This window comes from Lutra lutra, chromosome 9, assembly GCF_902655055.1.
Source record: "Lutra lutra chromosome 9, mLutLut1.2, whole genome shotgun sequence".
Taxonomy (NCBI): domain Eukaryota; kingdom Metazoa; phylum Chordata; class Mammalia; order Carnivora; family Mustelidae; genus Lutra; species Lutra lutra.
In genome coordinates this window covers 86,440,329-86,464,368 of record NC_062286.1, presented here as the reverse complement: position 1 = coordinate 86,464,368, position 24,040 = coordinate 86,440,329, and the positions used below count along the sequence as shown (strand labels likewise).

Below are 24,040 nucleotides of genomic sequence, written 5' to 3'. Positions count from 1 at the left end.
CAGCATGATGGGGTTGTTACATTCTGGATAGGAGCCTCCGTACTCTGAATAGCAGCTGATGATCTCGTAAACGCCATCGGACTACTTCCCTATTCTTTCTGCAGCACATTCCCTCCACACAAACCCCCTGGAAGCCTCGCCCTGTCTCTCGATCTGTTTGCATTATGGGAACATCAATAAAAATGTCCAGTTGGAGGAAGAACTGAGAGACAGAGGGGGGAGAAATGATCCCTTATAAAAATTTAACCTGGAATGGGCTTAAGTAGGTGAGAGGCTCATGTATAATTTGGACAAAGAATGAGGCTGGTTTAGAGGACACGATTTGGATATTTGGGGCTAGTCATCTTTGACCAGCAGCTAAAGTAAAAACAAAGCAGCAGTCCCTTCTCATTTCTCCAATATGATTTAGTGCAAGGACCCTAAAAACTAGTTACCCTTCAACACACACTTGATGAGCAGATAAACAAGAATCCCATGAGCGGGGCCAAAATCAACAAGACTGTTGCAAAGCCAGGCGTTAATCGTGCTGAACTTTTCAACCCTGATGCACGGTTACTATACATGGAGTTACGCTTTGTGGTTTTCTGCACTGTGGAAGGAAAAGAGATGCTTTCTTGACTTGGCTCTTTGGGACTCTTGAATATTTGGGATGGTTTGCTTGACTTTCAGAAGTAATGATGTTGTTGACTTTGGGGAGGAAGCAAGGATAGGAAAAACATTCCTGTTATGTCAGGAAGCAAAGCCGAAAGTCCTGGCAGGAGGGGCCTCCATGGGGCCATGGAGCTGTCAGATCTGTTGGCCCTTCCCTTGGCTTAAAGCAGCAGAGGCACCGGGATCCCCGCTCAGCTCCTCTTCTGAAGGATACGCGCATGCATAGAGATTTGAAATCTTGGCATGCCAATGGGAATCAGGCTCAGTTTGCTGGCATCGAGAGACTTTTATGTTATATAGATGGGACTTTAGGACCCATTTTGGTAGTTAGCTCACATAGGTTTGAAAACGTTTCTACGCACTCACTCTGTGGTATTTGCTATTTCTATTTAGTAACTCTGAGGAAATGTGCTCTCAAAGTGGAGAAATCATTCATTTTAGGACCAGTGGAAAAGGTGAGAACAGGTCATGCAAATAAAATTTCATGCTCCTCTAACATTACCCTGTTCCTTAAATTTTTCTTGGACATTTGTAGATACGAGCAAAAGAAAAAAAAACTGGTCTGATAACAGATATTTTTGGATGGGTCTACTTATGTTCTGGGCTTTAAAAAAGTCGAGAAACTAAGGACCATGTATGGGGGTCCCATAACTCAGAGATGGCTGCCCGTACTGTGAGCTTCACAAATCAGGGACTTGAACAAACTCTGGGATGCATGGCTAGCTCAGTGTGTTTCTGGAACATACTTTCCAGCTTTTGCATCATTACATGGGAAACATCGAATGGATACTCAATTTGGCACACGCCCACCCACCAAACTATAAGTTTCTCAGTGGACGTCTATAAAGTTCTCAAAGATCAGAAAATCTCTGGGTTCCTTGGGCAGAAAGCAGCCAGGGCACTGAGAGGGGACTCTTACTCCTCCACAGGAAATCTAACTGTCTGTGCTGTACTTCTAGAAGGCTCCTGACCACAGCCAGTGTAGGAAGCATGAGGTCTGATTGGAAACACCTGTTCGTCCTGCCGTGGAGCAGGACGCAGGCCTCCCCCCGCCCACCGATGTGGGAAGGGCTACTCTTCCAGACATGTTCCAGACACGTCCTCACTGTCCAACTCCCACACCCAGCACTTTTTTATTTGTTGAGGTGATTTTTAAGTGCTTAGTGAATGAATCATCTTTGTAGAGTTTCCATGTAATTTGTCCGCAGAGTTTGTAATGAGCACTGAAAATGTCTATGTACTTGGATTTCCTCCCATAAGAGACAAATCTATTTCTAGAGGGAAATGAAGGAAGCAGGATCCTCAGGAACAAGGCTGATCAGGTGGATCACGCAGAGAGGACCACTCGGGCCCTGAAAAAACCAAAGGGGTACCAGGGAGGCTCACCCCAAAGGCACCCCACACTCAGCAGCAACACCACCCCTCCCAAGGGGGGACTCGAGCCACACCTGCCTGGGTTCACCTTCCGCCAGCTGAGGTGTGGAGACATTTATGTCGCCTATGAGCCTCTTTTCCCCCTTCCGAAAACGGGGTTGCCTGCTTTGGGACTGTGGCAGGAATTAAGTGAGTTACCACGGTTGGGACACCTGAGACGGGGTTCTGCAAAACGAGTGCTGTCCTTTCTGCCACCGTCCATTCTTTGGGACCTTTGTTCTTAAGTAATTGAAGGAACATTCAGTTGAAAACATGACACCCTGGTGGTCTCAAAGCATAGGACATCTGTTCAAACTGCAGAGCGTGAAGGGCTCTGAAAATCCATCTATCAAGTGAAATCTCTTGGATTTGGGAAATCCGCCTCTGAACTACCCCCACCCCGCCCCGTCCCAGCCCAGGAGGGGTGGCGCCAGCACCATCCTCAGGGAGAGCCACTGTGCTGCCTGGGGCCACCTAGAGCCAGTCCAGAGGGCAAGGGTCCAGCCAGGCCACCAGCCCCTCCCGCGGGTTCAGCTGGAGTGTCAGAGAGGGCAAGTTCAGAGCCAAGGAGCGCTTCCCATATTAGGAATGTTTCCGACGTGGAAAAATAATGAAATCACAAAGGAAGTGTTTGGGCCTAATCTTACATTGTTTATCAACATTTTACTGCAATTTATCACATTTCCATGAGCACAAAATTAGCCTTGGTATGTTTTCTGGGATGCGTAGAAGATCTATCCTTCTTTCTTTCTCTCTCTTTTGCTCTCTTTTACTCTGTCTTTCCTTCTCCTTCACTCTTTCTAAAGGACTTTAGAACCATGATATTTCTAGGACATTTTGAGGTTCAAAGTCAGTGAGTCTATACTTCTTAATCTTGTACCACCAGCTTCAAAACCGTGTCCTTTGGGGACCTCACAACGTGCTCCATACATAACAGAATTAAGCTGGATGGACTAGGTCGGTCCTAAGAACCAAAACTGTCTCTGAAGCTGCGCACACAGGAAAGGAGACGGGCCTTCGGGTACCAACACTTTGAGAGAAGGATTCAGTGTGACGTGAAGCTCAGGGCCAGGCACACAGAAGTGGTCCGAGTCTTTGGGTGGTAGTTGCCAGCCCACCTCTCAGCTCTGGGGACCCCTGTAGCTAAAATCCTGCCCCATGCCAAGAGTCAGAGGAGAATGTCCTCTTGGCTAGAAACCTCAGCATGCCCTCAGAAAGCCAAGCCGGCAGTGTTGAGTTACCTTCCTCTTGCCATAAAGTCTTTTCTCACTTCCTATGTATTGTGGGCTTTCTTAAGAAGTGAGTCCAAGAGGAAGCTGTGACCTGAGTTTATTAGCTTAGCTCTGACTTCCAAAGAGAGCCCAAGCCGAGAGCCCAAGGAGAACTACAGGGAAACCTGATAGCGTAACGAGTTAGATAAGAGTTTCCATGCATGATTTTGAAAACGGTGTGGACACAGGCTGGTGGTCGCAGCGTGCTCTCTGGGGACGGTGTGTGACATCCCCCCCTGTCCTGGCTGGGGCAGCTTACAGAGCAGGTGGCCCGCCAGCTGGGCCATACAGCTGAGCAGGGTTCCGCCAGCTGGAGAGGAGGCAAAGGGCCTTCCAAGGCCAGGCCCGGCATGGGCGAGGGCGCAGTGGTGTGATGGGTTGGGCACCAGGTTTTGGAAGGCCCGGAAGTCTTGCGTTGATGCCTGAGGTCTAGTGAAGCCATGTGGCTGGTCCCCCGCGTGGAAAGGAGCACATTTTAGTGTCTCATGACTGTCAACCCATCCGTTTACCTGTAGCTGCCATGTGCTCAGGTTCGCTGGAGGAAAAATGGGTTTCTGCAGTGCTTCTCACCTATGGGAGCATTGAGACGAGCTTCTCCACGACTGTCCATGCACACTGCCGACCCTCGGCTACTCTTTCCTTCCATCTGGGGCCTGACTGAGCAGGGTGGAGACTGTGGTGACGTCTGGTGGCTTTGCTGTCACCATATCGCTCGCTGAGCTTCCCCTCTCCGTTTTTTTTGAAGATCAGCCTAGGAAGTCTAGTTCCCTTGAACCCATATTTCCTTTCCTTCTTGTTTCGCTAACACGTTGTGTAGCCACTGTCTGTCGATGCCGATGTCCTGGGCAGAGTCCGCACACAGGGCTGGGCCCGGGACTGTCTCCCCTCAGCCATCAAGCCCTTCCTGGGCTTCTCCACTCAGCCAGGCAGTGGGCGAGTCACAGCATGGAAAATGCTAGCAGCTTTTCCACAGGGGCTGTCCTTCCGAGGCGTCTGGTCTGCACAGAGGGAACCCACCTAACATCGGCAAAGGCTTTCCCACCTGCTGCATAATAGTCAAAACCTATTTTTTAAATTGTGGTGAAATACACATAACCTGAAACATACTAACTTCGCCCTTCTGAAGAGCACAGGACAGTAGTGCCACACGCATTCACCTTGTCCTGTGGCCAACCTCCCGGAGTCTTCACCTTGCTTTTGAAACTCTGTCCCTAGGAAACACTACTTCTCTGTCCCCGTCCCCCAGCCTCTGGCTCCCACCGTATGAGTGTCCTCATAGAGCATTTGTCCTCTTGCGTCTGGCTTAGTTCACTGAGCGTAATGTCCTTAGGCCTCCTGCACGTCAGAATTTCCTCTCCTTTTGGGGGCTGAATAATATTCCCTCGTGGGTACGTACCACCTTTTTCTTATCCGCGCATCCCTTGATGAACATTTGGGTTGCTTCCTCTTCTTTGATGACGGCGAATAATGCTACTATGGCTACAGGTCTGATTCTTTATGCAAATGCCCAGATGTGGAATTGCGGGATCATATGGTAATCCTATTTTTAATTTTTTGAGGAACTGCCAGTACCATCTTCTGTAACAAAAAAATGTTAAATGCCTTTATTCCATAGTTCAGCAGTATCACAGTGATAACGATCAAAACCTCCCAACTCTTCTCACAGGAGGCTGACTCCCGTTCCTATCGCACAAGGAGTTAGTGGCTTGTTTGACTTTATTCAAAGTCTCAACATAAGGCAATGCTGAGCTGCATTCATTACATACAAAATGTGGCATTATTTCTGAATGTTTTCAATGGATATGTATAGATCTCATCAAGGGTGTGGTTTTTGAAAGGTCGAACACAGGTTCAGCCAGGAGTTTACCTGGAGTAGCGCACTGCCAATAGCTTCTGAATCAAAGGGACGTGAACTTGAACCTGCTTGGCTCAGCTACGTGCCCATGTGTGACTGTGTGCCTGTCACTGAGCTCCTCTGAGCTTCCAAAATAATACTTACCTTGCAGGGCTGCAAAGTGCCCAAACTCACAGCCTGGCAATGAGTAATCCCTGACTGGTGTCCCAGAAAGAGAAAAATAATGATTTCTTCCTGGAAAAATACAGGCTTCATGGTTTATAATGAGTTTGCCTATATAGTCTCTAACTCGAATTATAGCAGTTTATACTTTGTTTTATTTGTCAAAATAACCAGTCAGGCACAGGGTGATTTTCCCCCCTCCCATTTAAACAGTTCATCCCCTCTCTGCTGTCTTCAGGACCATTTTAATCTCTGTACAGAATTATAAGGGCCCGCCGGCCCCAGTCTGGGCTTGGATTCCCCTGCTGGGCCTTGGGCTGTCCCTCCAGCCTGACCACACCTCTGTCAGGGACCCCTCTCTCTCACCTCTCTGCTGTGTTCATGCTCTGTCTCTGTCTGAAAGTCCCTCTCCGGCCCCTCCGCCCACCTCCCTGCTGTCCATGGGCCATACACACTCAGCTGGTATACCAGAAGTCTCTTCTGATCCCCTTCCCTCCATCCGAAACCAGAGTCCTGTCCCTGTCCTCCAGCTGTTTCTCTGTCCTGCCCGGTGTCCCTGTGATTCTGCTCTCACACTTGATTTTGCTGAGTTCCTTCTGAGCTAAGCCCTGTGCTCTGTTTCTCTCTCTCCAGTTTTGCCAATGAGAAGCAGTAATGAGTCGCATGTTCTATGTTCCTCTTTCTTACAGACCACACCTCAGGGAAACCCATGTGTTTCTGGAAAACACGTCTTTCTGACACATAGACACACACCTCCCCACACCTCAGGGAAACCCATGTGTTTCTGGAAAGCACGTCTTTCTGACACATAGATACATACCTCCCCACATCTCAATGGTCGTTCCAAAATGCAGCCAGAGGAAAGCCCAGCCCTCCACGTTTCACAAGCAAGGTCACGGTCCAGGCATGCCCACAGGCCTCGGCCCCTCTCTGCTCCCTCTCTGCCCTGGGATGTGTAGGACTCGCCGGGGCTGTGGGTCGAGCAGAGCAGCTGCGATCCTCTCCCCCACCCTCTCACTGTGTCGCATGCTCTGGGTCTACAGGACTTGTCCTACAAGGACCGACACTGGCATGAGGCCTGTTTCCAGTGCTCTCGGTGCAAGAGCTCGCTGGTGGACAAGCCCTTCGCTGCCAAGGAGGACCAGCTGCTGTGCACAGACTGCTACTCCCATGAGTACTCCTCCAAGTGCCAGGAATGCAAGAAGACCATCATGCCAGGTCAGGAACGCGCCCTCCTTCCTCACGGTGCCACAGTGCATGCTTATTCTTTTCTTCCCTTCCACTTGCTGAATTCGTCCTGGCTGGGCTATTTCAGCAAAGAGGCATTGGGCCCCGCTGCATGCCTGGTGCTGGGCTGGGAGCTGGACAGTCGCGGAGTAGTGAACCCAGGAGGCTCACCCCGTCCCCTGTCCTCCTGGACTCTGTGTGCCAGATGATGTTCATTCGGCACGCATGCAGACTTGATCACAGCCGGGTCAAGTGTTAAGTAATAAGGAGATTGGCTGTTACGGGGGAGGATGGCATGGTGTCCTTTGTTTCTTGGGCGAAGTTGGCTGGTTCTGTTCTATGGGAGAGAGGAAACTTTGATTTTAAAAAGCTGGGTGATTGAAAGTGTATAGAATTTTTAAATACGGCAGCAAAAAGTCTTGATAGGCACATCCAAAAATGAGGGCAAGGAGACTAACCACCCAGAGAAGGGCCTGAGATGTGGACCGTGGGCAGGTGAGAGGTAGGCATGACGGCTACACCTGGCTTACAGGCTGCGGATGACCCATGGTCTCTGTCATCTGCGTGACCAGTTAATGCTACCAGAGGGGAGATTTGCTGGAGTCAGAAAACAAAAATACAGACTCGTGGTTCAGTCTGAGTTATAGGTAATTTTTTAGTCTCTGGCCCACGTGGGACATTTTGAAGCTGGCATCCCTACCAGAGAGTCCTAGGGACCCAGGAGAAAACACTGTGCAGTGCACGTCTGCCAGAGATGTGGCCCTCGCTGAAGGCAGAGTCGCATGAAGCATTGGCCAGGCCCCTGGAGTCCAGTCAGGTGGCTGGGGACCCAGCCTGCAGTGAGTAAACGGAGGGCTTGGAGAGATGCGGCCCTGAGGCCTCTGGTCGTCGGGCGCCGGGCGAGCTTTTCCCATATCAGGCTCACGGGAGCGTGAGGGGCACTGGTCAGGCCCAGCCTTCCAGCTGCTGAGAAGCTCCAGCCAGCTCCCCCAGGGTTGGGGCGGGGGGTGCCCACTCACAGGACCATCCCTGAGGATGCAGCGGGGAAGCATCCTTCATCCCAAGGAGGTCTGGAATTAAGGGCCGATGTAGGAAGACATCAACCCCACAGTAATAGTGTGTTCAATCTGATGAAGCAGGTGTGAAGGTTTTAAAAAAAAAAAAAGTGGTCTAAGGAGTAAATTAGAGTGTACGTGATTTAGGCTTGTGATTTCGAATGGGAATTTCCTTAATTTATCGCCTATCATGGTGCTCAGAGTATCTGATGATTTATCCTATTCACAAGCTTAACTCGTTTCAACAACAATCACTTAAGACCTTGAGGTTTGGTTTGTTGGTTGAGGTTTTTTTAAAAGGGGTATCAAACACGTGAAGCTTTCAAGTGTTGTTTTAAAGGAGTTGAGGTCTGGAGGCGCCTGAGTGGCTCAGTCAGCTGAGCATTTGACCCTTGATTTGGGCTCAGGTCGTGATCTCAAGGTGATGAGATCGAGCCCCCATAAGATTCTCTTTCTCCCTTGTCCTCTGCCCTCCTCCCCCACTCATGCATGTGTACACACACACACACACACACTCTCTCTCTCTCTCAAAAAATAAAATCAGGGACACCTGATTTTATCAGTTGGTTTAATGTCCATTTCTTGGTTTGGGCTCAGGTCATGGTCTCAGGGTTGTGGGGTTGAGCCCTGCGTCAGGCTCCAAGCTCAACGGGAAGTCTGCGGGAGTTTCTCTTTCCCTCTCCCTCTGCCTCTCCCCGTGCGAGTGCATGCATTCTCTCTCTCGCTCTGCCTGCTCTCTCAATCTCTCTCTCTCTAAAATAAATAAATAAACCTTAAAAAAATTAAATTAAGAAAAAGAAAAAGGACTTGAGGTCTGTACTTTAATAAATAGAAGTAAACACAGAGGTCCCTTAGGAGTGATTTTTAAAAATTCACCGTATTCGTGCATGCCGTGATGAGATGTGTCAGAGGAGCTGGGGTTGAGGGTTTTGAGCTAGTTGCATCAACAGATTGAATGTTGATTTTTTAAAACCCTGGCAGCCAGCAGAGTCACAGTATTTCACGCAGTAGCTGGGTTCACGCCGACGTGCGACAGGAATTAGGGTTTCCCTGGTCATTTAGAGCCAAACTCTTTAGTGGAATCCTCCTTGCCACGGCCCAGAATTTTCCTTTGATTTTTGGTTTGCTTGGTGTTTTGCAGTGAAGAGATGCTGAAGGATTTTTGAGCAAGAAATTGATGTGCGGGAAGTATTATTTTAGGGAGATAAGTTGGATAAGGAACCCAAGCTTACAATTTTGTGGTGTGTGATTTAACTGCTTCTGGTGACAAGTGCCTGAGTTTGGGGGTGGGGGGGGCTTCAGTTCTCCATGGTGACCTATCCAAACAGTAAGCTCCTTCAGGTGTCTGAAGGGTCCTGGGCCAGCCCCACAGGTGCGGGTGTCAGGGATATTCGTGACCTCCCACAGCCTCCCAGAGCTCTAGTGCAGTGAGACCCTGTCCCCACCTGGTCCTCCAGGTCTGCCAATGAGAGAAAGGGAGGCAGATGAGACGGAAGGGTTCCCTGCCAAAGGCCAGTGCACTGCTGAGGGGGAGCAAACGGGCCAGCAAGCAAAACCAAACAAAAGGCAAACAGTGAGCAAGAAGAAAGTGGGCCCTAAGAGCCCGCTGTTGGGGAGCAGAAGTCTCTGGCAGCAGGGGACCCAGGGAGGTGTGGAAGGGCATGGAAATCGGCAGAAAATCGCCAAAGAGGAAGAGAGTGAGGACGACAGCAATGAAGAGGAGGAGGAGTCCGAGTCAGAGGCCAAATCTGTTAAGGTGAAAATCAAGCTCAATAAGAAAGACGAGAAAGCCCGGGACAAAGGCAAAGGCAAGAAGAGGCCGAATCGGGGAAAAGCCAAGCCTGTCATGAGTGATTTCGACAGTGACGAGGAGCAGGACGAAAATGAGCAGTCAGAAGCAAGTGGGACTGATGATGAGTGATCAGTGTGGCCCTTCCCCCACCCCACCCCCACCTCGGTAGGACTGAACTCCTTCCTCCCTTCTCTCATTTCTACCCAGTGCGTGCATTTGTCCTACGGGCACTGGGTTGTTTCTGTATCATCCTCATCTGTCAACTAGCTTTAGGATAGTGCCCGACAAACATGATATCATGGTGTAAAAACACAACACGCACAGACATGCACATAGACACACACACACACACACACACACACACACACACAAATATTTGTAACATATTGTGACCAAATGGGCCTCAAAGATTCAAAGATTAAAACAGACAAAGCTTTTGATGGAAAATATGTGGGTGGATAGTATATTTCTATGGGTCTAATTTGGTAACGGTTTGACTGTTCCTAGTTTTACCACCTGTTCAGATAAAAAGTTTTGTTTTGTTTTGTTTTGTTTTAAAAAAAAAAAAAGGAAATTGCAAGAGCATTGACAGTTTTACACTTAAAGGACCTTAAAGTTCACCTGTCTTGTCTCCGCAGTGAAGAGACCAGGAAGTTCGGGGGCGGACCCCTGGGCTACTGTCAGTGGCCCAGCCAGGATTAGGACCTTGTCCAGAACTCTGGTCTCAGAGCTTTGAGCTACCTTCTCAACTAGATAAGAGAAGGTGGAGGTGGACCAGGAGGTGGACCAGGAGCTGGTGGGTGTGAATGGTGGGTGATAGGACACCCAGGATAAACCTTCACGGAATGGGATGCTCAGGGCCTCCCTAGGAGGAGGACAGAACAGCAGTGTTGGCATCATGTCCTGTTGAACATCTTCGTGTAGCCCGAGTGAGTTGGACGCAGATGGGAAGGGGGGTGTCCCTCTTTGCTGAGCAGTAGCTGGGTGAGCACAACCACTTGGGAGCTGGTGGAGTCTTGGTTTCCCCACCCCCACCCCCGCTGGTCTGCGTCACTTTAAATTCAAAAGCAGTCCTACAGAAGCCATTTTCCCGCCCTGTGGTGTCTGTCCTGGCTCCCCCATCACTGTGGCACTCCTTCCCTGAACCATTTCTCAGGGAAAACCTAGAAACTGAGAGCTTGGGGTTTCAGCCTTCCTGTTTCCTGGCTGTGACTTTTCACCAGTCGTTGCCCCTCACTGAGACTTGAGTAGAGAAGCCCGTCTTGTACCCGCCATGATGGAGGCATGGGCCCAGGGCAGGGTCGGGAAGGGACCCTGGGGAGGTGACATTAGACCAGTCTTAGAGGATGAGCTGGGTTTCTTCGACCAATGGAGAAGTCTCAAAAAGGAGGGCCCTCTGGCAGAGGACATGGGCTCAGCACCAAAGGCAGTGTGTGTAGATGCTTGGTGAGACAGATTGAGATGGAGAGAAGTTGGGCAGGGGAGGGAAGGACAGGGGAGGGTGGGAGCGGGGAATGGAGAAGGAAGGGATGGGAAAGAAAAGAAAGGAAAAAAAGGAAAAAAATGTGCTGAATCATAGCATGTGCTACTTTTCTTTGGTCTGATTTTTGGAAGTGCTACCAGGAAATCACGATGTGTGGGCGTGCAGGTCGTCCGCTTGGCTGTGGCAATGAATTTAAGTAAAACAAAACAGGAGGCCTGTGCTGACTGACAAACTCAAACCTGACGAAAGCCCCCGGAAGTAGCCAGGAACCTAGAGACCGCCACAAGCCATAGGGTTGAGGCTCCCCGGCTTCTCGGCTACTAAATGAGCCTCTGTTTGCAGAGGACCCTTGCAGGAGCACCACTGCCTCTGAGCAGACTCACAGGAACTCACCCTTTACCACTGTTGTCGGTTCCTCACTTTTTGTTTGAAACAGAAAAAACATACCCCTTCATTGGGACCTTGTACTCCCATCAGCCGGAGAAGCACCAAGGTCTGTTAGAAGAAGGACCTTTGCTGCCCCCTGCTGGCCGTGTTGTACAATAAACTCGGCAGGTGTCTGGAGGCTGCTGGAAACAACCCAAAAGGGCTGCAAGCGCCGCCCCTCACCGCCACCCCCCCCCCCCCCTCCCCCCCCCCCGTCCTGCTCCCCAGGGTTCCTGACTGGTGATAATAAAAGACCATTATTCCCCAACACGCCAAGAACGAACTCACGTGGTCTTGCTTGCCGTCTTCAGTGAGCATACAGTTGCCCTGTGTTCATTGACAAGATCCTTTGGTTTTTGAGCGGCTTTATCAGGGGAAGGTGGGAGAGTAAAAGAGCAAGGGGCAAAAATACGCGTGGGAAGATAAACCCCTGGAGACAAAGAAAATCATTCTAGGTTTAGATCACCAATCTTCCACTATTTTTACCTGACATTCTGTTGCTCAGTGTAATTCTCCTTGTGTCAGGGCTCATCACCCCACGACTGGACTCTGCAGCTTTGAAGACCGTTATGTGCCTCCCCCACCACGTATGCCCCCGCATCCCTAGCTTCCAGCACTTGCACACAACCTGAGTATTGTACGTACTCTACGGGAGGTGGTGCCCAAATGCCCTGGCTTGGAAGTATAGGAAGCGGAGAAAGTGACCCGAAAGTGACAGCGAATAAATAATCATGCGACGATTCTCTGCACATATCCTCATTTCTCAAGAGATGGACAGCTCTTTGTCAACCTTGCAAGCAGACAAAATGCAGCCCTTAAGCTCATCATTTTGACTATATGTATCATCTTTGGACTTAAGCTAAAGTTTGGCGCGTTTCTAGACTCTGGCTGCCTGCGTTATACCAGGCAGCCCTAGTTCGAAGCCGGCGCTCCTTCTTGCGCCCTCACTCCCCCATGGCCTGATCCCACTGTGACGTCTAACCGTTGCATCCTACATGCCTCAGCCCCAGACTTGCAGTGAGCCCAGGGTTGGCTAACATGTTTCCAGAAAGAACCAGACAAATATTTGGGGTCTCGAGGGCCATGGTTTCTGTCCCAATGACCCATTCTGCCATTGTAGTGTGAAAGCAGCCACAGACAATTGAAGTAAGGGAACAGGTGGGGCTGTGCCCCAGGAAAACCCTGATTGTAACACGAGGTAGTGCAGACCGTGCATGGGCCGCAGGCAGGGTGTCCAGCCTGGAGCCCACTCAAGTATTTGGAGAATTTTTGGGTTTTTTTTTCACTCCTTACCCTCTTTTTCCCCGCAAACTTGCCTTGTGTTGCATGCAAAGGGGGTTTGCAACACCGACCTGTCTTGAACCATTTCTTTCTGTAAATACACATACTTTTATTCTCTTGAAAAGTATGGAAAAACATTAACAAATACTGAATACTGTGACTCCGGCTTGGTGGTGGGGGATGGGATGAGCCAAACAGTGTTTCTGGTTCTCTAGGACTTCCTGAGCTCCTTGAAGAAATCACGTAAACATATCAAATGATAAGTTACTCGAAAGGAAATGCGAGATCAGATCAGAAAATTGCTAAATTGCTAAATGGGATGTCTGAGTATCACATGTGGATTTTATTTATTTTTTTTAAGAATGTATTTATTTGAGAGAGAGAGAGAGAGTGCACGCAAGCAAGGGGAGGGGCAGAGGGAGAGGGAGAAGCAGACTCTCTGCTGAGCAGGGAGCCCAACACGGGGGATCAATCCCAGGAGACTGGGATCAGGACCGGAGATGAAGGCAGACGCTTAACAGACTGAGCTCCCCCAGGTGCCCCACATGTGGCTTTTAATGATAGCACTCAGTCATCACTTTTAATGATAGAGCTACGACATATCACAGCTTGGTTTCCACGGCAGGTCACATGAAGCGAGTGCCATGGAGGCTCCTTGCAGGCTCCGGCTTGAGACTCCAGGTTCATGTACGCACCACTGATTTCCATCCCACTGCAAAACAGAAGAGTATTCATTAATGGTCCACTGAGCTCTGGAATTCCCACTCTGTCCAGATAGTCTGAGCCCTGCCAGAATTCTCTGTTTTGCAGTCCGGAGAGACAGAGACAGATACTTTTCTACTTCATGTTCCTAACCTCCTTTGGGACAAATTACATACTGAGTACGCACAGAGATTGTTCTGGAAGCTGGGTGTACAGCAGCGAACCCAGAAAACACAGAGTCCCTGCCTCTCAAAACAGACCCATTTCGAGGCGAGCCTTTGAGAGCTAAAGTGACTTGCTGGAGTCACCAAACTAGCCCGGGGGCAGGTTCTCCACGTGGACAGCAGGGACTCCGAGCCAGCCGTGTCGTCAGCTCTGCCCTTTGCTGCTTCTTGCCAACTCTCATGACAGGTACCCGCAAGATGGAGTACAAAGACAGCAGCTGGCATGAGACCTGCTTCGTCTGCCGCCGCTGCCAGCAGCCCATCGGCACCAAGAGCTTCATCCCAAAGGACAACCAGAACTTCTGCGTGCCGTGCTATGAAAAACAGTACGCCTTGCAGTGCGTTCAGTGCCAAAAGGTACCTCTCATCCTCCCTTGGGCCTTATCCGTTCCAGTCCATTTGCCTCCACAGCCCTTGGCTTCAGGCCTCCTTCCCCCAAGTGACGATACCTGTGGTACCTGAAGTGCACAAGAGTCTTGCTGGCTGGCCCCCATCCCAAAATTCTCTTGCTCGAGTGTGCATTTACCCCCGGACGGACCCCCCACTCCAGGCCTTCTTCCCACAACGCAACCAGAGATAAATCCTGTGTCCCTCCCTCCTTCTAGAACATTGCCAAATACTTGCTCCTGTTTGTGACATATGGTAAAGGCGAGGAAAACTTATTATCCCAAAGCGATCCCGTTACCCTTGCACTCCATCAGTGAACAGGAAAACTCCAGGGAGGGATATGAGGAGCAAAGGGAGGCTGTGCCCCAATGGACAGGGCCCAGGTTGCTAGCTGCACACTTGCCCCCTCGGTCCAGTGACCTCCTGTCTTGGCTGTTGGGTTACAGAGGGAAAAGGAGCCCACTGTAGAGCAATTGCACACTATTTGGCTCCGGCTCTATTACGGACTCTGCTGTTGGGCCTGTGGGGCCCAGCCCTGGCCTCTGGCTGCTGTTCCACGTGAAGGTCAGCGGGGGTGTCAAGCTGCCGTTCCTGCCAAGACCTCTTCAAAGGGCAGAGTGGCACACTAACTACAATCTTAAATTCCCCTTCTTCCCAGTTCCTGTGCTAAGATTATACTGTTTATCTACTGTTTTATCTACTGCCTCCTTCGAGAAACCTCCTGTGTTATGTCAGCAAACCTCTTCCCTCTCACTCCCTCTCTGTTGGTCTGCCTGCTGTCATCAAGAGCCAAGGAAAGTTCATGTCATTTGCTTTTCTTCCACTGTGCTCCTCCCAACCTTATGGCTGCCTTGTTTGGCCGTGGAAGTGAAGGTAGCCCATCCTCTGAGAAGCATGGCCTTGTGGTACTCATCGGGACGCAAGAAAGCCTTCAGGCCCAGAAACATCCATTACCCGCTAAGGGAGGGAGGCCCTCGGGGCTACTAGGGTCTGGGGGGAAATGCAGTCCAATGGCAACATTCAAATGCTTATCGACAAGTGTGCCTTGGAGGAGAACAGAGTCAGCAGAGTGTATACGGGCATGATCTGAACTAATTGGGAGTGGGAGCCAGGCTGATGTTTAGGAAGAGATGCTCTGAGACAGTAACACCCAGGAGCAGGTCTGAGCTAGCCGGGGGACATGGAATCCAGACACAGGGAAGACAAGGGCGTGCAGGCAGAGCAAACCTCTTATTATACCTGCCCTCTGTATCCAGCAGATACTTTACAGCCGAATTTATTTTGCATACATTCTGATCCAAGGGGGATATTTATGGGATGATCCATTATACTTTATAGTTTAATGAAAAGAATATAAGAGAAAGGAGTCCTGAACCCTGGCACCTGCTTTTTCTTAGCTATGAATTCTTAGGCAAGTCCCTCCATTTCTCTGGGTCTCAGTTTACTCACCTGTAAAATGGAAATCATGTCTATAAAATGTAAGGGCCTTTATACAGTCAATCCTTGAACAACAGGGGGGCCAGGGGTACCAAGCCCCCTGCGCAGTTGAAAATCCACATCGAATTTTGGACTCCCGGAAAGCTTACCTACTAAGAGCAGGCTGTTGGGGCGCCTCGGTGGCTCAGTTGGTTAAGTGACTGCCTTCAGCTCCGGTCATGATCCCAGGGAACTGGGCTTGAGCCCGCATGGGGGCTGGCTTTTCCCTCTCCTTCTGCTGCTCTGCCTGCTTGTGCTCGCTTGCTCTGTCAAATAAATAAATAAAATCTTTATGAAAATAAGTAAGAGCGGGCGATTGACCAGAAGCCTCGCTGATGGCATAAATAATCAGTGCTCGCGTATGTGGTAGGCTGTGTATCCTGTACTGTCTCCTTACAATACAGTAAGCTAGAGCAAAGAAAACGTTAGGAAATTATAAGAGGAAAACCACCAGGCAGTCCCACGCTGTGCTTAGCAGAAGTGCGCGCAGGCGCAGACACGGCCCTCGGGTGCCCACCTAGCGCACCTGTACACGCTATCGGCGGCCATAGCCAGTGCGGCCAATGCCATTTCTCTGTGCCTTTTCCCCACACAGCCCCGTCGGTTTCAGGAGGGGGATCTCGCGCACACCCAGACCACCCTTCCCGGGGGGGGCCTGGAAAGCTGACTGTGGCTTCCTTGCCTCCTCCAGCCCATCACCACCGGGGGGCCGTCACATACCGGGAGCAGCCGTGGCACCGGGAGTGCTTCGTGTGCACCGCGTGCAAGAAGCCAGCTGTCGGGCCAGCGCTTCACGGTACCCGCGAGGAGTTCCCCTACTGCCTGAGCTGCTTCTGCGACCTGTACGCCAAGAAGTGTGCCGGCTGCACCCACCCCATCAGCGGTGAGTGTCCCGGACTCGGGCTCCCGGGCAAGGGTTCCCGCTGGGCGCGCGCGAGGCAGCAGCCCTTCCCCACGGGGCCACCGTCAGGGTTGGACCAGGGGCACGACTGCGGCCCCCGACTTTGCCTCCCCTCCGAAACTGAGACTCGGGGGCCTCCCTGAGGTTCCTGGATGGAGCCGGTGTTTTTGCGGCCACGCTCGCCTGGCCTTGTGACACGGGCGGGGACGCCGCCGCAGGTAGCACTGCCCTTCTAGCTCAGCCGGTCCCTGGAAACCACGTGGCCTGTTCTCAAGGGGTCTTGTTTCTGCCCTCGGCTGGATTTTCTCCAAAACCCGGGTCTGCGCGCATATGGCCCGCGGGTGAGCACCCAGCAACTGGCATTTCCGGGCTGAGCCGCGAGGCTGCGTTTCTAAAGGGGCTTCCTAGGGGCGCTGCCTCCTGCTTTTGGCGATCTCATGGTGGTGAGATCAAGCCCCATGTGGGGCTCCACAACCACCCCGCCCCCGCCACGGTGCGGAGTCTGCTTGAGATTCTCTCTCCCATTTGTGCTCCCTTTCTCTCTTCGCTCTCAAAATCAATGAGTAAATCTTTGAAAAAAGGATAATAAATGTGCTCCCTGGCATCTTAGAGGGACTTGTCGACCACAAGGCCATAGCTACATGAGGGCAGAAGACAACATTCTAGGCGGTTCTTTCTTATCCCCCAAAGGCTGGGGCAGACCGAGAGCCCAAAGCCTGGTTGGTTGCAGTCTGGTTGCAGACCGGCATTGCACCAAACTCTTGGACTTGCCGAGAAATCGAGCGTGGAGGGCAGACGGCTGGTCAGACTCCAGCCCTGTAAACGTGCACCACGCATCACCACACAAATCCGTGGCTGGGCCAGAAGGGAAAGAGAATTCCGTGAGGACACAGGAAGAGTTCTGGGCCATGGGACTCCCAGCTCTGCCACTTTCAGGTGACTGGCTGATCCCTGTCAATGGCAGGTGGCCGACGCGCGTCATCTAAGCACCGCAGCCTGGAATCCCTGTGTGGCGCCACTGTGTGGTCACACAGACATTTTACAGCCCGTGTGTGCTTGTCCCCGACTTTCCTTTTCCTGGGTTCTAGAATTGAGCGCACTCACCTCAGCCAATGCCCCTGATGTAGGAAGCCCCAGGTCACTAAAATCATCCTTTCCAGGGTAATCCAGAGCTCGTATTTCCATAAGGAATTAAAATACAAAGAAAAGCAGCACAGCATTTAAATTTTTCCGTTAGCCTGATTCCAGCCATTTATATACCAGACTGGAATCATTCACGGGGAAGAAATGCAGTCTTTTCCCCTAACATATGCTGTTTTCATGGTAATGCCTATGAAAGTAAATGTTTATAAAATTAAACCTTATAAAGCAGTGTAATTTAGATAAAAGCACTTTTAAATGTAAAGTATCAGATATGTGTTATTCCCATGGTAGCACTAAAAAAAATTTAAAAGAAGAAGAAGAAAGAAAACAACACAAGGAAAACAATGGACACTTTCCTCCAAAAGAGGAAAGTTACTTCTCTGGAACGCAGAGATTAATGTTCTGGAACCTACAGAGGAATTTTGAAATTGCAGTTAAAATGTACTTGTAGCCAAATCCCCAAACAATTGTATGAGATTGTGACTTTAGATTGGATTTTTAATAGATCCTTACTTAGCATTTTCTCTTTAGCAACAATTTAAATGATTTTTGTAAGTAAATCTGAAGTTCTACTTTCCCGCATTCTGTGCACAGTGATGCAAAATCCACACACAAATACAGTCAGTCTTCATTACTCAGAGTCCAGACCTACAAATTCGCCTACTCACTAACATTTATTTGTAACTCCAAAATCAGCACTCGAGTTGCTTTCGTGGTCATTCCCAGACACCCACAGAATGGCAAAACATTTTGAGTCGTCTGACACATACGCTCCCGGCGGAGGTGAGGTGAGGGGACATTCTGCCTCCTCATTTCTTTTTTCTTTTTTTTTTTTTTAAAAATTTTATTTATTTATTTGACAGAGAGAGATCACAAGTAGACGGAGAGGAAGGCAGAGAGAGAGAGGGAAGCAGGCTTCTCGCTGAGCAGAGAGCCCGATGTGGGACTCGATCCCAGGACCCTGAGATCATGACCTGAGCCGAAGGCAGCGGCTTAACCCACTGAGCCATCCAGGCGCCCCTGCCTCCTCATTTCGATTCTCATCTTATAACCAATGGTCCTCTTCAGGGACTATTTACTGCCACGTTGTTTGCATTTTTGTGCTTTTTGTTGGCAGTTTCGATGCTGAAAGTGGCTCCCAAGGGGCAGTGCGGACAGGCTGTCTGTGTTCCTAAGCACAGGCAGGTTGTGAGGTGCCTTACGGAGAAAATGCACCTGTTAGATGAGCTCTATTCAGGCTGGAGTTCTGGGGCCATTGGCCATAAACCTCAAATGACAATAGTTGACTGTGTATGCCTCTCCCCTTTAAGAGCATTCGTCCTCCTTGGGCTGTTTTTGATTCTCATTTCTGTGACTTGCCCCATTGATTGTTATTTCAAGGAAACAGTGGAGTTTCTAAAAGGAGGCTATCCCCTGGGACGTCACCCGACACAGCACCTCCCACTAACATCCTTCTTCATCCTCTCCCTGCCAGGGCTCTTCCTGGCCCCAGATCTCCAGTGTAGCAGGACTTAATCAGAGGTGAGACAAAGGAGAGACATGGAATGGCAGAAATGCTGGGGCATCCCAGCCGCTTCTTGGCTTTTCAGTTTGCTCAGTGCTGAGAAAACAAAAAACAAAAAATGACCTTTCAACTGTTCTGCAGTCCCTGCCGCTAAATCAAGTGTTGCCAAAAACCTCTGGTTTCCAGACTTGGCTACATATTCGAAACACCTTGGGGAGCTTTAAAAAATGCTGCCTGGGTCGCAATTTAATTGGCAGGGGCAATGACCTGGGTGATAGTTGAAGCCTGACAAGCTTCCCAGGTGATTCAGATCTGCAGGAAAGTTTGAAACCCATGGGCCTAAATCACAGGTTTGGTGCCGCTGCAGGCCCAGCGCAGAAGCTATGTGACCACAGCCCTTAGGGGTCCGGGATGCATAAAGGCAGTCAGTGTTTTAGTGAATATGGAGGGTATCTCTGCTTTTCAAGCTGTGGGAAAAGAGAGTCGAAAAGCTGTGCTAGTGCATACCCCACCAGTGCCACAGGGCTAGGGTGACACTGGAAGGAGCACTGAACTTGAACTGAAGCAGTTTCTAACTAGCTGGGGAGATGGGGGGTGTGTGGCTAGCTTGCAGGTCTCCCCTAGGTGAAAGACTGAAAGCCCCACGTCAAGCTAGCCGGCTCTGTTACAAAAGGAACCACCTGTTTGGTGCATAACAGACTTTTCAGGCTAGCATGTGGATAGCTTGAGACTTTAAGCCCTTATAAATGGAGCAGTCAAGGCGGTTGCTTTCTTTTTACTGTGGCAGATTGAACCATTATTTCTGGAAAGAACTCTTTGGAATTCATGATCCAGAGTTCAGCGGAATGGATCACGACTCCTAATAACCCTGGGTATTTGATTCCAGTTGATTCCAGGTGGCTCAGGGGCGGGACCAAGCAACCATGTGGTAATAGGCGGCCGGTGTACCTTAAGCATTTGATGAGAATTCGTCATCAAACAAGAATCAAGCACCGAACCGAGTTATTACTTCTCTTGTTTAAAATATAATAAGCTGGTCCTCTCTACTGCCCACACACCGGAATGCGCTCCCACACACCCTAGCAGCCCACCTTCCCCCTCTCACACTTAAGTTCATACTTTATGGCCTATCTCATGATATTTGCTCTTCAAGAATGGCCACCCCCCACATCCACATGCCATTTCTTTAGTGAGGCCCTTCCTGGCCATTCCAGAGAAAGTGCGTATTTACCTCTTAGGTCCCTTCTGCACTTCATTCATGAAATCACGAAATAATTGAGCACCAGACACGAGGCACCCAGGGAAGAAATAAGAGACACCAGCTCCAGATCTCCTAGAGTTTCATTCTGGTGGGACAGACAGACACAATCGTCCCTCCATAATTAGAGCTCTGATCATGTCGTTTTGGAGCTGGTTTGTGTATCTGTTCCTGCACATAGTACGAGCTCCGCAGGGTGTCTGATTGACCTGTGGATTGCCAGCCATTAGAAACTCACACTCTGGGGCGCCTGGGTGGCTCAGTGGGTTAAGCCGCTGCCTTCGGCTCAGGTCATGATCTCAGGGTCCTGGGATCGTGTCCCACATCGGGCTCTCTGCTCAGCAAGAAGCCTGCTTCCCCCCCTCTCTCTCTCTCTCTCTGCCTTCCTCTCCGTCTACTTGTGATCTCTCTCTGTCAAATAAATAAAATCTTTAAAAAAAAAAAAAAAAAAAAGAAACTCACACTCTCCAGACTACAAAATCCAGCTTTGAAATGGCTCAAACCAGAATTCCTTCGTTGGTCCCGGAGGCCTGGTTCTCCCCAGCCACAGTCCCTTTCTCTTTCCACCCTGGTGTTCTTTCTTCTCTGTTAACAGGACTTGGTGGCACAAAGTACATCTCCTTTGAGGAACGGCAGTGGCATAACGACTGTTTTAACTGTACGAAGTGCTCCCTCTCACTGGTGGGGCGAGGCTTCCTCACAGAAAGAGATGACATCCTGTGCCCTGACTGCGGGAAAGACATCTGAAGCCCACACGGCTGCTTGTGACACGCACGGATTTAGACACTCTCATTCTCCACCAGGCAGTGTTGTGTCTGGTCTCCACCGGCCATGCTGAAACTTTCCTCTTGTGCTTCTCAGTGATGTTTGCGTTTGTTTAAACCCTTTAATCCTTTGTACTAGCTCAGTCCCAGGGAAGGAGGAAACCCTTCTGTAAACCCGTGGTGGGAAGATGATGTTGAATTTTCATAATCAAGCAGGGCAATTCCAAGTGTAAAAATCCTTTTGAATGACATCTTTATACATGTACCTTTCTTTCACTACGTATTTAATTTTTAAGTGCAATTAACACATCACGAACTTGAGTTTCCCGAACTACATGAGATTATGAAGAGTGGGCATTTACAACTGTGTAGCTTCCTGTCATGTAAGACCTAGAGCAAGATCATATAACTTACAATAAAGTTATCCAGAACAAAATCCTTGGCCACACACAGTGCGTGAAATAATGATTAAACATCGAAGTTCTGAGCATTGCGGTATAAGGCATGTTATTGTATGTTCCACTGATCATTATATGAAGTACAAGTTCAGACAGGCTGGGGCAGCATTCACGGAGATCCATCAAACCTTTCATTTCAAAGAAATCCTTCCGTCAGCACCACAACCTCTTCCGGGCTCCCTTCTCTTTGTTCCTCTCTCCCAAACTCTCTCTCTCAGAATTTAATGCTCTGCATTGGATGCAGTAACAGAAACTCCAGAACGTGAGCAGCAGAATATGAGCTAATGACAGTGAAGGCAGTTTGGGGGGGGGGGCACTTCTCTTAAAAAGAGCTCAAGGCTTTCCGATTGCCATGGGTCCCTATCCTACCCCAACCTGCCCTCTCGTCCATAAAGTGAAGGATCATGAAAGGATACAAGCACCTCGAGGTCAGAGATGACCTCTTGCTCATCTGTGTATTCCCACTACCCCAGCAATTTAGGGCATTGCTTTGGAAGCCTCTGTTGTTTCTGAAAGGAGAGGAAAGAGAGAGACCCCCAGCTCTCAAATTTTAATGATTTGAGCTCCTAGCTTGGCATTCATCTGTAAAACCATCTGTGAAGGCATGGTGTACAGTTGGAAAGCACTGAGCCAATTTGTGAGCTAGGGCATTGCCTGTGCCCCTTTCTAGAATGCTAACAATAGTGACTTTTGTCCTTAGTTTTCTAAGGTAGTGTAGTACCATAAAACGACTTCACACATGCTCAGCATGGCTGGGACTTGATTTCCACCAACGTCCCAGCCATGCTGAGCATGTGTGAAGTCAGTTTCTTAATCTGAGTGCTGGACCACATAAGAAGTGTATGGTGATGTCTGAGACAGGCCTTCTGAGAACTCCATGGCTCAGTAGTTCTCTTGCCTTCTACGTCATATTATAAAAGTGAAAGCATTCCTGGAGTTGTGCTTTTTAAAGTGAAAATAACAAAATCCAAGACAAAAAGGTGAAAGCTTTGGAAATGTCATTGTGGAACACCTTACCTGTTCCTCATAAGAACCACAGATACACTGAACACACCTGACCTTAAATTAATAGAAGGGGGATCTCCATTTCTAGTAAGTAGCTCCTACTGGACTCCAGTAATCTTCTGGACAAAATATTTTAAGACTTTTGAAAACACCAGAGCATGGTCCAAGACAGGAATACTTGAGAGAGCAGTGGACACCTGAAGAAGGGAAAGGCAATGGGTAGGTTTCCCATTTTTATGGCTTTTAGCCAAAAGCAGGCCCCAAAAGGGGGAGCTAAAACTCTGTTAGAAAGTCTGCAGTCTTACTGGCTTGAAGAACCAGAGGCCAGAGCTTGGGACAAATAACATCTGGAAAGTTAAGGGGGGAAATGGTATGAAAAAGAAACCCAAGTTCTTTGTATGAAAACCCTATCCATCTCTGGCTGACACCTGAACCACACATTAAGAGGCTAGACCCCAAGCAGCCCAGCCAAGGCTCAAAGAACAAAGTTGGGGGACTGCAGGATGGTGGTGTGCAGAACGCAGTGACTGTCTTCCCAGTGTGACAACCATTTAACTGGGAAAACTGTGTGTGTGTTGGGGGGGTGGGTATACGCATACCAAATAAATATTTTCAAATCTTGGAAAATCACCCTAAAGGTGTGCAGCAAATGGAGAAACATTTGGGAAAATCTACATGTTAAGAAGAAGAGAGAGGGTCTATGGCACTTGAGCCATGGATTGATCCCATTCCCCACCCCCTTCCCAGTTTCCTGAGATAGCAGCTCTAATCTGGGCAAGTGCAGTCAAGAAGGGAAGGGCTCCTCCTACTGGTGTAGGGCTGTGCCCCAAGCATGACAGTCTGCAAATCCTGGGGCTCCGATCACTCCTGAACCACACTGCCCATAGGGTGGGGGCTCCAATTAAGAGGGGCTATCTGAGAAGACCCGAGGCTACCATGCTCCTAGGAGTAGGATTGCGTGAAGACATTCATCAGAATGATGTTGGCACGTTCTGCTAAGAATACCAGTCTTCCCTATCCAGCGTTTAACTCATGGAGGAGTGTTGCTCCAGGACAAGCAGGACACTGTCCAAGCCCAAGGTGTGGGTTGGAGGGGCAGCTCTGTAAACTAGTAGCTCGCATCTCTGCAGGAAGGGACTGTTTGGTACCAAGAACGGAAGAATCTGTGCTACGGGGATTATGAAAGACAATGGGGATTCTGGTGGCAAGCAGTGGCTAGCAACATGATAGGAGCTGCAAAAGGCAAAATGGCAGACCAACCAGAAGTTTAACTGAGAACCAGGGAAAGAGAGATGGGAAGAGCTGTCCTGGGATCCCATTTATCGCTGGGGTCCAGGAGACTGTGGGCATGGACTGGGTCACACCCACTCAGGAGCAAAGAGTGGGACACGGAGCGGACCTGAAAGCATTCTCTATGCCACATGCAGATTGTCGGCAAAGAGCAGAAGTCTCATTAGCTCAAAGAGCTTAGGCAGAACCTCTAACCAATCTCCAACACTGGCCAAACATATAAACATGTTCAAAGAATTAAAGGAACATGTATGACAGCAATGCTCACCAAACAGAGAACACCAATAAAGGGATAAATGTTATAAAAAGAGC

General features: G+C 49.6%; 2 protein-coding genes across 2 annotated transcripts in view; one reads left to right on the top strand and one right to left on the bottom strand.

The window, feature by feature from the left end:
- Positions 1-21,399, top strand: part of FHL2 (four and a half LIM domains 2) — a 68,068-nt gene extending 46,669 nt beyond the window's left edge. The window contains 5 exon segments of the mRNA XM_047743750.1: positions 6,396-6,570; positions 13,730-13,899; positions 16,097-16,114; positions 16,117-16,288; positions 20,807-21,399. Coding sequence (XP_047599706.1) covers positions 6,396-6,570; positions 13,730-13,899; positions 16,097-16,114; positions 16,117-16,288; positions 20,807-20,958 — 687 coding nt within the window. The 3' untranslated portion in view covers positions 20,959-21,399.
- Positions 12,752-24,040, bottom strand: part of C9H2orf49 (chromosome 9 C2orf49 homolog) — a 31,729-nt gene continuing 20,440 nt past the window's right edge. The window contains 1 exon segment of the mRNA XM_053447871.1: positions 12,752-13,328. Within this exon segment, the coding sequence (XP_053303846.1) occupies positions 13,300-13,328 (29 nt within the window). The 3' untranslated portion in view covers positions 12,752-13,299.